Here is a 12,646-nt window from a genome sequence, read left to right as displayed (position 1 = left end):
ACCCTATATACTTAAACCTTTTATCTTCTTGTTCACCTACTTGCAATTTCCCTTTCAATTTCCTAATGTACACAAAATATACCATTCAATTTATTGTCTTTTTTCCAAACAATATATTAGGTTTTAGCTCCTCCACTACTTTTAACCACTTTACAATACCTTGCTTTTGCTGCGTTCTTGAGCCCATAGACGGTTTTCTGCAACTTCCATAATCCACTCCAACCATCTTCTTTAGGTAGCTTTAAATATACTTCTCTTTGTATCTCGTCACCTTGTAAATATGCAGTTTTGACATCCAATGTATAATAATTCCAATCTTTCACTTTTATGGTCAGACAAAATTTTAAAATTTCAGCATTGTATGTAGTAGTGTCTTTTTCTCATTCTGCCATCTCTTCTTCAAACCCTCTAGCTACCAATCTTGCTTTACATATCCTTTCCCCCCCTTTTATCTTTAAAGTTACTATCCATCTTGAAGATATAGCTTTTTGTCCAACATCATTTACCTCCTCATATACCTTGTTTTCTCTCCACTTTGAAGTTCTTTTTCTTTAGCTTCCATTACGCTTCTATTTTCAAATCCTAACAACAGCACCTCTTCATTTTCAATTTTTTCTACCCGACTATAATCCGTCAAGTTAACCAACCCTTGTCACCTGACTGTGAGTCTTGTCCATTGTGTGAATGAGCCCATGCTTTGCTTGATCTTTTTCCTGCAAGACTTAACATAGTCCATTTTTCTACTTGTCCTGCATCACTGTTTATAGCTCTAACTCTATTTCCCTCTTTGAATTTTGGTATCTCTTCTATTAAGTCAGTTTCCCCATCATCTTCCATAGTTTCTTCTACCACATCTCTTTCTATAGCCTCTTCTGTGTCTGCATTCCTTCTCCCGCCCACTATTATCTCCTCTCCTTTCTGCCATTGGATCTACCTTTCACACCATGGGATTTATCTATTCTAGCAGATATCTCTTCTTTTTCTGGTGATAGTCTTTGAATCCTAGTAACATGTATCCTAGCTACTTCTCTTAAAGAATCCCCATGTTTAACTACTATTGTTTTTCCTGATACTCCGACTACCTGAGCAGGTCCTCTCCATTCATTTTCATTTTCCTTCTTATAGAATACCTCATCTCCTACCACTGCTACTTCAAATTTATGTTCATATTTTATTACACGACTCATTTTTTATAAACACTTCTCTGGCCTTTTGCATTGCATTCAGTGTCCCTTACCATACCCTCTTCCATCCCTTTCTCTCTGACTGCAGGACTTGAACTCTCTTCTCCCATTAGGTTAAGCAGGGAAGGGTTTTTTCCAAATACTAATTGGTTAGGAGAGAAACCTCCATTATTCATTAAGCAGTTCCTAGCACTTACTACCCATTTCAGTGCTATGGACCAATCAACTTCCTCACCCTCCATCATCTTCCTTACACTTCTCTTGATCATGCTTACAGTCTTTTCACGTAGTCCGTTGCTCCGTGGAGATTCCGATGCTGTGGCTAATGCCTTAATATTCCATCTTTCTGCCATTCTCCTACTTTTTTATTTTGAAATTCTTCCCCATTGGCTGACACTATTTTGGAGGGCGCTCCAAATATAGCAACCCGCCATCAAAAAGTGTCTTTATTATAGTTTCTGGTTTCTTATCTTTTATTCAATAAGCCTGACAATACCTCGTTGGCATATCCACCATTACAAAGAACTTTCTTCTATCTCTCCCACATCCATTGCTACAATTCATTAAACGTTTTACTCCAAGAAAAGCCCATTACTGGTTTAGCTGTATTTCTTTTGTATCTTTTACATATCTCACAATTTCCAATCAGGTCCGTTAGTAACTTTTTTATTTCCTCCTTTTCTTTCTCCATTAACCCATTACGCCATTGTGCTTCCTCTGTTAGCTTCTATATTTTATCTCCACTTCTGTGATCAAACCTTAAATGTAATTTCTTCTTTGTGTTCTTAATTTCCCTCAGACTTTCCCTTCCTACCCTCCAGTAATAATTCTTCTACCTTCCTCCTCCTTATAGGTAAGTACTCTTAAATGACCCTCTTTGTCTTTTCTTAACTTTACCTTCATTCCCTCAGACTCTTTTTCCTTCCAACCCTCCAGTGATAATTCTTCTACCTTCCTCCTCCTTATTGGTACTCTTGAATGACCCTCTTTGTCTTCTTGTAACTTTACCTTCATTCCCCCTAATACTTCTATTATGACAATTTTCTTTCACATTTATGGTCATGCCCATTTTGCTCATGGTTTGCTTACCTATTAGCCAGGGTATATCACCCTGCAGAATTTCTGTCTTCAAATAAAACTTCATGTTTTTTAATATCACAGGTATTTCCATTACTCCTTTTGACTTATAAGGTGTCTCACCAAAATTAAACACTTTTAGACTCTGTCCTAGTATATCTCATTCTCATTAGCTCTTCCTGACTCAAATCCATGACAATGTGTGCTTGTCACAATTCCCCGCAAACTGTCGATATACACTGTCTTAAATTGCATCAACAACCTCCCACGACTCTTCCTCTATTTTATTAACTGCTCCTATGTAAATTTCTGTACCAGTTTCTGTTTTCTGCTTATTTTCTTGTTTTGTTTCAATTTTCTTCCTATTATGAAAATTCTGAGGACAATCCCTAGCCCAATGCCATTCCAAGCTGCTTATTGCACATACTGTTACTTTCTCTTCCTTGTTTATAGGATTTCTTTCACCCCACCTCGGTTCCATCTTCCCTGATATCTCTGGTTTTCCCTCCCTCTCCTAAAACTCTCATTGCCCTCTGACTCCAACCATTCCTGTTCATCTTTAATCCCTCAAAGTCTTTTCATTGTTTGTGACACTGTTTCGTACTCTAACTTTCCTTGCCCACAAGCCAAGCCAATAATACCATTTGTTTTTTATTTTCCGTAAGATTTGCTTGCTCAAATACATAACCCTTGACTTCCCCTTCAAGTGTGCTTTTCCCCATTGCTCTGTCACACTCGGATGCTGCCTTCTCGTACCTAATTAAAAAGTCTGTCATCTTTTAACTCTATTATCTTCTCATTTGAGTATAGTTTCTTATTCTACTGTAATTCTCCATTACCGTGTCTTTTAGATAGGCTTTATCTATTTTGTCTAGGATTTTATTTGGACCCTCTGTACCCGTAAGTTTATCTAATCCTTCTTCTAGTTCTTGGGTTTTCCCTTTTAAGCTCATTCTTATCTCTCTTGGGCTTTCTGTTTTAAGCTCATTCTTATCTCTCTTGGGCTTTCTGTTTTAAGCTCATTCCTATCTCTATCTCCAGGTACTTTGTATCTTCTCTAGACAACAATAGCCAATCTTCGACTTGACCTTTCCATTCTTTGTACTCTTCTTGTATCCCGCTTAATCTTGGACATTCCCTTCTCCATCTAGTCTCCTTTTGTTCACTGTCAGATCCAGGCATCTTTGATCAACCATGCTCTGCTACCAGTTTGAATTTTAACCTACCCTAATCTAGCTTTCTTTACACAAATGTACAATCTACCCACCTGTACGCATTCTCCGATACTAGTATACTCCTGATAAAACCTTCAAACAACACCACAACAACACTTACAGCCCAAAAACTCCAACTCGACAGAGAGCTCTCTCCTACCAAACAAACAGCACACGCATGTCTCTCCTTCTCCCTGTGTTATTGTTTGCATCCAACAGACACCCCCGCCATCTTGTCTTCTATGACGTCACAACACAACTTAAATACATCTATAGACACCTTCTAAAATCAACCATATGCTGTCCATACATAAAACATCCACCATATTTTGACAATGCAGAAAATAACAATAAAAATTAATTAATTGACTAAACTGATATATAATATTTAAACAGTTCTACCTTAAGAGGACTCAGCCGCTCATGCCTGGGTGTTAATGACTCTTCGTTACCACTGGCTCAACTGAGAGGTGTCCAAGAATACCAGTTCTTTCTGGCTATGTGGGGCGATCAAAAAGGCGTACTCTACACCTGGTGAAGTGGTGACAGTATGTTCCAGGCCAGAGCTCACGAGGTCGGGCATTGGTCCATATCTTGCATTCAGAAAGAACCTCTTGGTTCATCAAGTAGAAGGCAGGAGGGTGGTCACGACAGACCACATTCACTTGCTTCTACGTATGGGATGTTCCCCATACATCCTTGGAGACCTTTTCTTGGGCCCTGTAGTGGCTGCTCAACAAATTTTATAGCTTTTCTAGCTTCCCTAGTGGGACAGGGAGCATTTGTCTGAGATGTACGGTTGAGAAAGACAGAGTTAGTGTGTGTGACGGGCCTCCTCCCTAACTTTTATAACCCTCCTTTCCCCATGGGCAGAAAATCGGTTGGCAAGCCGTCATATGCTAGAACAGGCTTGATGCAGGTGAGTTACATCCGAGTGCCCTTTCAATTATCTAATGCACCTAAATTAATTCAAGAGGGGCTGACAACTAACCCGTTGGTTATCTTTAGCTTTATTTGTTGTCTCCGACACTAAAGGTTCATCCATTAATTCAAAATGCTTAGAAGTCTAGCAGTTGAACACAATATGTTCACCAAGTCAGAGGCATGGGACTCCTCCTTTTATTTTACATGACCAGGAAGAGTGTCCCAGGTGAGGCAAACCACCAGTCAGTTCAGAAGTTTACTCAGATTCCTCCCACCAAAAAGTACCGTATATATTCGCATAACACATGATCTCGCATATCATACGACCCCCAAATTTTCACCCTTAGAAAATTATTTTATCACGTATCTCACGAATCATGCGAGTTAAATTTGCAAGACCAAATAACAATGGGCTAACCTCTTTTCCTCCTCTTTATCTATTCCATTTTTTAGACATGCTAACCCCTTTTCCTCCATCTCTTAATCTATACTATCTTCTAGTTAAGTTTAAAAAAGTAAAAGAGAATGCCAAAATTATCGGTAGTAATGACTTACTTGTTTGGAAAACGCATACAGCCAGAAACAGGTGATTTGCTATGAAACAACCAATCAGATAACAACAGCCTTTTTGCTTGCATTTCAACCATTGTATGGTAGTAAAAAATTACCATAGTTATGTTACAAATGACGTTAAGAGAATAGGACTGATATATTTTTACATTACAGGTAGTAGTCGACATACTACCACTATTGGTTATGACCAACCAGTCACAAATCGATTAGGACGCAAGTCAGCCATGTTAATTTTTTGTAAGAACATTACACTAGCCTAGCCTACACTAGGGTAATCAGTACCATCTTTACATATAGGGTAGCCTGGCTTACACTACACAGCATACTTTATTCACATATGGCATAGTAATTATTAGTTACAGTTAATTCTTTAGGTTCAGTGCACATTGGCTTATGATAATTCAGTATAAAGAGAAATGGAATAATAAGAAGTTAGCCTCGCGTATACGATGATGATGATATCGTGGTACATATATTGTATATATACGAATACAGTAGCCTAGCCCTCAGTATACTGTATATATACTACATATACGATATAATTTAGTAATTTATTAATATAAGCCAATTTTGGAGGTTCAATGCATTTTGACTATGATATGTCAGTAGAAAAAAAAAAGGACACGAAACGGGAATCAGATTTGGACCGACATCGGCATACCTAATTGAGTGATGTCAGGCTGCTGACGGCTAGTATATTTATGAAATAAAATGAATACTATGCATCTTTTCTGTGATTCTTTTAAAAAGTTATACATTGCAGTATTCAATAATATTTTATGCATTCTCATATTATTATATCATAAAATATACTAACAAAGTGGTCAGTGTTTTGGATTAGAAATCAGCTGATGGTGAATACAAGTTTATTTCTCCGTATTTAACTCAATTCGGAGTGAATTACCTTTCTTCTAGTTAGCGTAAAATATCTAGATACTTTACTTATATAAGACAAGGTAATTTGTCATTTTACTACGTGTTTTTAAGTCGAAATATGAATTAAATGTCTCGTGAACTAAAGTTTTTTTTTTTTTCGTTAACAGATTGCGTTGTGGGCATGTTTATTGTGTAAAAATACTACGTGATTCCGTTAGGTAATTTCACTTCATCTCATCGTAGTACGAGCCTTTACCGTTATGTTACTGATCTTTTATCGGCGTGAAAACTACACTAAAATGTGTTCTTTCAAGACCTGAAGTTTTGATTAAATTATGTTCTCTCAATTTTATCTATGGTTGTGTTTGATGGTGTAGGTTAAGTTTACAGGAGTTATATCTTTGTTGCCAATGCACGATAATAGTACTACGTATATGGAGAAACTCGCAAACTTCGGTGTAGTACCTTCAAACTCGACCGTAAACAAAATGAGAGAAATGTGTTTTAATCAAAACTACTATTGGGCATGAAAAGAACACATTTTACTGTTTTCACTCCAATAAAAGATAAATATGTAGTAAAGCTTGTAGTATTCTGATGAGATAAAGTGAAAATATCGAATGGAATCTGTTGATTTTTGTTACGCAATAAACATGCCCTTATCGCCATCTACTAACAAAAAAAAATTGAATTTTGATATGTTTTTATGTGATATTTCTACTTGAAAACACTGTATATAATGTAAAATAACCTTGTCTCATATAAATAGAGTATCTTGAGATTCATTTGCGTTAACTAGAAGCAAGAAAGTCACTCTGATTTGAGTTCAACACAGCAAACCCAAACTTACTCGCAACCGCCCTCAGCTGTTTTCAAACCAAAACATGATTGCTATGTTTGTATTTTATAATACAAACAAATAGTAATATGAAAATACATATAATATTATTGGATGGAGTGAAGTAAAACAGCTTTTTAAAAGATCCATGAAAAAGATGCATATCCATTATGTTTGTATTTCATCATACAATACTAATATATGATTATTACATACTCAAATTTTATATCTCATGTAAGATGCGACCCCTTTAAAATCAGCTCCAAAATTAGGGCTTCAAAAATTGCATGATATGCGAATATATACGGTAAGTCTTCCATATGTAAAAATCGAGGGTTTGTATTCGTTTAGGAACAAATGACAAATTTTTAAAGTAATTTGTATTTTCCCTAACATAAAAACCTGTGGTCTTTACATACACTGCCCACCTCAAGTCACCCCTTATTCTGATACCGGGGCCAGAATGTAAGTAAATGCCATTGCCAGACAGAAGGGTGGGACTCCCCACCTTACTGCTGATGGTTAACTATCCAATTACCTGGTTAAGAAATGAACGGCTAGTTTCCACCTGTGCTGAACTTAATTCCAGATGTAAAGACCTCAGGTTTGCATGTTATGAAAAATACAAATTACTTTAAAATTTGTCGTTTTCATGTTTAATATGTGCCAGCCAAAGAATTCAGGTGCTGTATGGTTTAGAGTCATATGAATGCAGTTTCAGAACTCATAGGTTCATAATATATTCGTTTTGTTAAATATTTAGTTCATAAAGTTTTATTTTCAAACTTAGTTTTGTTCTGAAATTGGATAATGATTAGATTTTAAGTATTCTTAGTGCATTTTCTAATTGTTTTAGATTCTACATTTCTTGGTTGTAAAGTATGTACTCCACATAATTTCGTAAACTTTTTTTTGAAAGTATGGCTGTACTGTTCATCAGGCATTGTGCTTGAATATGTACAGTATTACCAATTTATGAACACTGTCATTACAAGTTTGCTTCCATAGGGCTACTACTTTTGACTGATTAACTTAAAGAAATCATTTTCTCAAATTTGTTATTTCAGGATACTTACAAACTTTCAGATTTAATTGAAATTCACTGATATGGAAAAGTAGTTTAAGGGTAATTGCTTTTATTCTGTTCAATTAAGGGTGTGAGTAGAAAAGTCAATCTCCAGTTCATATATACATAAGGTAAAGTCATCTGTTCATTTCATCCTTTTCTATTGCAGTCCTTAGTAGCATTTCCAAAGATGAAGAGACAAGTTTTATGTATGTCTGGAGAAGTTACGTCGCCGAAGGATTTCACAGAGAACACAGTTTTCTGGGTCAACCAGGAATTTGCACCGATGTAAGACTAAGTACTAATTTGATCATTTTTCTTTTGTATTTTTAAAGATATGGCTTGTATTTATATATAACTGAGAATTTATATATTTAGAAGTGATTGTTTATATTCATACCAGGAATTGCTAATTGTGGAATACTACAGTGATACCCCGAACTTACACAATTCGAGTTGCTCAAATATGTTTTGTATGGTAAATAAATGATTTACCTAATAATTAATAATAATAATAATAAACTGTTGAAGAGAAGCTCGAAGGCAAAGCTGTCAAATACAGTGGTACCTTATTTGTCAAACTTTCTGATTTTCGTTGTATCGTTTGTCGAGCAAACGCTTGTACTTCGAACTGACAGATTAGCTAGTTTATACTTGTATTCGAAAGCCTACTGGGTCTTCCAAGTTAAACTGTATTAATTTTTTTTATGTACAATATATAGTATAATGATAACAATATTTGACAAAATAAATAAAAGTATAAAGTATTTAATATAAAACTTAGCTTTCAATATAACATTTAGCATAAAAGATGTATAAAATCGTACGTAACCGCAGTGAAGTCACACCCGGCTGACTTGTGAGACTAAATGAGGGAGCATTGAATGTTGAGGAGAGAAGGAGAAAAGAGAGTTAAAATATTACTATATGTAGGTAAAAGCAATTAAAAAAATCTTATAAAAAAGGAAATTTCCCAATAAATTTTACGTAATGATAAAATATGAAAACAGTCATATGCAATACAGAAAAAAAAAAAAATAAAGTCTTAATTGAGCTAGTGTTTGGTGCGCCGAGTAAGACTGTCTAGTTGAACAATATTAACAAAATAGCAAATGAAAGAACAAAGATTTTCAAAATAAAATTGAGCGTAAATGATTAACAAAATCATTCGTCATTGTGGTGATACACAGCTAACTTGAGGTAGAGGGAGGGAGCGTTTATATTTATTAGGAATATTGAATGAATGATTTTAAGTTATCGTGCATTGTGGTGTGGTTGAGGAGAAAAGAGAGAGTAATAAATTTAACAATGATATAATATGAAAACAATCAAATGCAATACAGAAAAAAAAAAATAAATTGAGCAAGTGTTCGGTGCGCCGAGTGAGACGGTCTAGTTGAACAATATTAAAAAAACAGTAAATGAAAGAACAAAGCTTTTCACAATAAAATTCAGCACAAATGATTAACAAAATCATTCATCATTGTGGTGATGCACAGTTAACTTGAGGTAGAGGGAGGTAGCGTTTATATTTTTTAGGAGTAATGAATGAATGATTTCAAGTTATCGTGCGTTGTGGTATTGTTGACGAGAGAAGAGGCAGTAAAATCTTTACTATAATATTTACATAATAGCAGTACCAGTTCACATAAAAAATGTTATTTCATAATAAATTTAACATAATAATAAAACAAATGCAAAATGGGAAAAAAATGCTTGCTCAAGTCAAGTGTTCTGTGCGCTGAGTGAGATATATATAATATATATATATATATATATATATATATATATATATATATACACATATATATATAGGTTCAAATAATCTTATGTAGATAAACATCCTTAGCCCTAGAAAACTAGCTAAATATTTCATAAAACCCAGTGTTCTGTTGTCAGTTGCAATTTGTATCAACTGCATAATATACTTGCTGAAACAAAGTTATAATGGTTATGACAATTAAAAATAATACTTTAATTTCAGTAAGAATGGAAAACCTCAAAAACGGGGTAAAGTGAACCTGATTGGGAGACTACAGCTAAGTACAGAAAAAAGCAAAGAAGAGGATAATGAGGGCATCGTACAGTTAAGAATTCTTCGCACTCAGGTCAGCTTTTGGTTAAGTTTAAAACTGTCATTATTTATTATTGTAGCATTAGTTTTTGGAATATTTCTGTGCAAATTGGCTTTTATTTGGTATGAAAGGGATGTCTATTTAATTAAACTTTGATTGAAGTTCTTGGATAAGAGTTTGCTAATTATTCATATTTTTTAAAATTTATTTATTCCTACATGATATACAAATCCTTGGTCTTTTACACTAGGAATTACCTAAGGTGGAGTATGACACGGCCACTAAACTGTCAGACAAAATGGTTTGGTAGTTAACTACCATTCCAGTAGTTGGGACTCCTCCTGACCAGATGTAAACATTCTAATTTACTTTCAGCCATCACCTAAAGTAGATGTGTCTCATTGCTCTCTGCCCAAATGTTTGCTGTTTCTTTCAATATCCCAGTGGGATTTTTCTGTTTTTGTGTAGATACTTATGTATAATTGTGTTTGATTATCTCATATAATGTGAACCCACGAATCACAACTAACTCTGTCATGAGGCACCCACTTTATCTGAACCAGTCTAAAAATTGCCATTAGTGAATTGACAGGCTATAGAAGTAATGGTACCTCTTTCCTGCCCGATTCCCCCAAATCTATGGCATGTAATATTATTACTAACCATGAGTAAATCTGTCAACAACGTAAACCTATTATTACTACTCATGTGAGTATATCTGTCCATTTAGTGTTAACCTTCCGCAAAAATTACAAACTTATAGCTGTGTAGTTACTTGGTAAATATATAAAATGTAATTTTATCATAAACAAATTAATTTTACTTTATAATGGGGACTTAAATAATCACCCCAGCCCAATGTAGTTCACAGAAAAAAATAGATCTACACTTAACCCATGAAGTCACTTACCACATAAGATAAATACAAGAATATAAAAAATATCATAGAAACAAATAGCCTTGGAGTTTTAATTTTTTTTTAGTTACGTACACTGCTATATATGGCTGTTGGTCTTTGGCGGTGCCTCATGTCAGTCAACTTGTTCTAGTTCCCATACCTTGGTCTGTCCCTTAGCATTCCATATTCTTGGGTTCATATAGTGTGTGTGTGGTTTTATATATTTATATATATATATATATATCTATATATATATATAGATATATAATTATTATATATATTTATATATATATATATATATATATATATATATATATATTATATATATATATATCTGATCTATATACTGTTGTTGGGTAATTCAGAGTAAAACCCATGATTTGCGCATTATATTCTGTGTATAACTGAATCACGAATGTTTGGAACGTGATAAATCCATAAATAAAGGTATAAGCCACGAAGGAAAAATAAACAACGGAGTTTCTGCAAGATCTTTTGACGTTCAACATCCTTTACTCATCAGATAAACTGACCTACGTGAGGAATTGACAGTACAGGAAAGCTCGTATAACTGACAGATAGGGATTATAAGGAGATTAGTACCTAGAATCCAGCACACCTGGAGAAAGAGTAACCTTTCCAAACAGCATAAACATGGGTACAATTTTAAAAACAAAAAGATTAAGTCAATCTACACACAAGGACAATACAATTAAAGGATAATATAGGGTGACAACTATTCAGAACTTTGGTAAACAAAAACTTATTCACAATACATATTAAACATACATATACAACGAAGATATCTCTAAGGCAACTAATTTATATTTGTCTGTAATTATATTTTGAGGTCATTCTTAAACATGTTACAAATACAAGGGTCTAAATGAAACAAGCCACGACTAATATTAAAATTACAATGTGAAGTAAGTTGTATTATAGCAGATTCTAAAAGATTTCGTGATAAGACATCTTTTGACCTTGCAATTACTGAATTACCAATCCAATTTATTTGGTGGCTGTATTCACTTAAATGAATGAATATTGCATTAGATGTTTGCCCAGTTTTTACAGAATATTTATGCTGGCTTAATCTTACTTCTAAGCCCTTGCTCGACTGTCCGAGATAAAAAGAGGGACAGTCCATACATGGAAAGCAACAACATAATATAAAAAATTCCATGTATGGACTGTCCCTCTTTTTATCTCGGACAGTCGAGCAAGGGCTTAGAAGTAAGATTAAACCAGCATAAATATTCTGTAAAAACTGGGCAAACATCTAATGCAATATTCATTCATTTAAGTGAAAACAGCCACCGAATAAATTGGATTGGTAGTTCAGTAATTGTAAGGTCAAAAGATGTCTCATTTAGACCCTTGCATTTGTAGCATCTTTAAGAATGACCTCAAAGATATAATTACAGACTTCAATACAAATTAGCTGCCTTAGAGATATCTTCATTGTATATGTATGTTTAATTTGTATTGTGAAAAAGTTTTTGTTTACCAAAGTTCTGAATAGCTGTCACCCTATATTATCCTTTAATTGTCTGTCCTTGTGTCTGAGCAGATTGACTTAATCTTTTTGTTTTTTAAATTGTACCCATGTTTATGCTTGTTTGGAAAGGTTACTCTTTCTCCAGGTGTGCTGGATTCTAGGTACTAATCTCCTTATAATCCCTATCTGTCAGTTATATGAGCTTTCCTGTACTGTCAATTCCTCATGTAAGTCAGTTTATCTGCTGAGTAAAGGATGTTGACCGTAGAAAGATCTTGCAGAAACTCTGTTGTTTATTTTTCCTTTGTGGCTTATACCTTTATTATATATATTCTGTGTACAGAATCAAATTACTGTACTATTTTATTAGAACATATATGAGGGATTTAGTATCATATTGTAACATTTTCTGTTTGTCATTAT

At 34.3% G+C, this 12,646-nt stretch overlaps 1 protein-coding gene across 1 annotated transcript in view; it reads left to right on the top strand.

The window, feature by feature from the left end:
- Nucleotides 1–12,646, top strand: part of LOC135212115 (cullin-5-like) — a 278,450-nt gene that overhangs the window by 255,359 nt on the left and 10,445 nt on the right. The window contains exons 13-14 of the mRNA XM_064245512.1: nucleotides 7,922–8,040; nucleotides 9,737–9,860. Coding sequence (XP_064101582.1) covers nucleotides 7,922–8,040; nucleotides 9,737–9,860 — 243 coding nt within the window. The remainder of the gene's footprint in view (nucleotides 1–7,921; nucleotides 8,041–9,736; nucleotides 9,861–12,646) is intronic.

This window comes from Macrobrachium nipponense, chromosome 40 (assembly GCF_015104395.2).
Source record: "Macrobrachium nipponense isolate FS-2020 chromosome 40, ASM1510439v2, whole genome shotgun sequence".
NCBI classification, from domain to species: Eukaryota; Metazoa; Arthropoda; class Malacostraca; order Decapoda; family Palaemonidae; genus Macrobrachium; species Macrobrachium nipponense.
The sequence above is the reverse complement of the archived record's forward strand: the minus strand, read 5'-3'. Positions and strand labels throughout refer to the sequence as shown.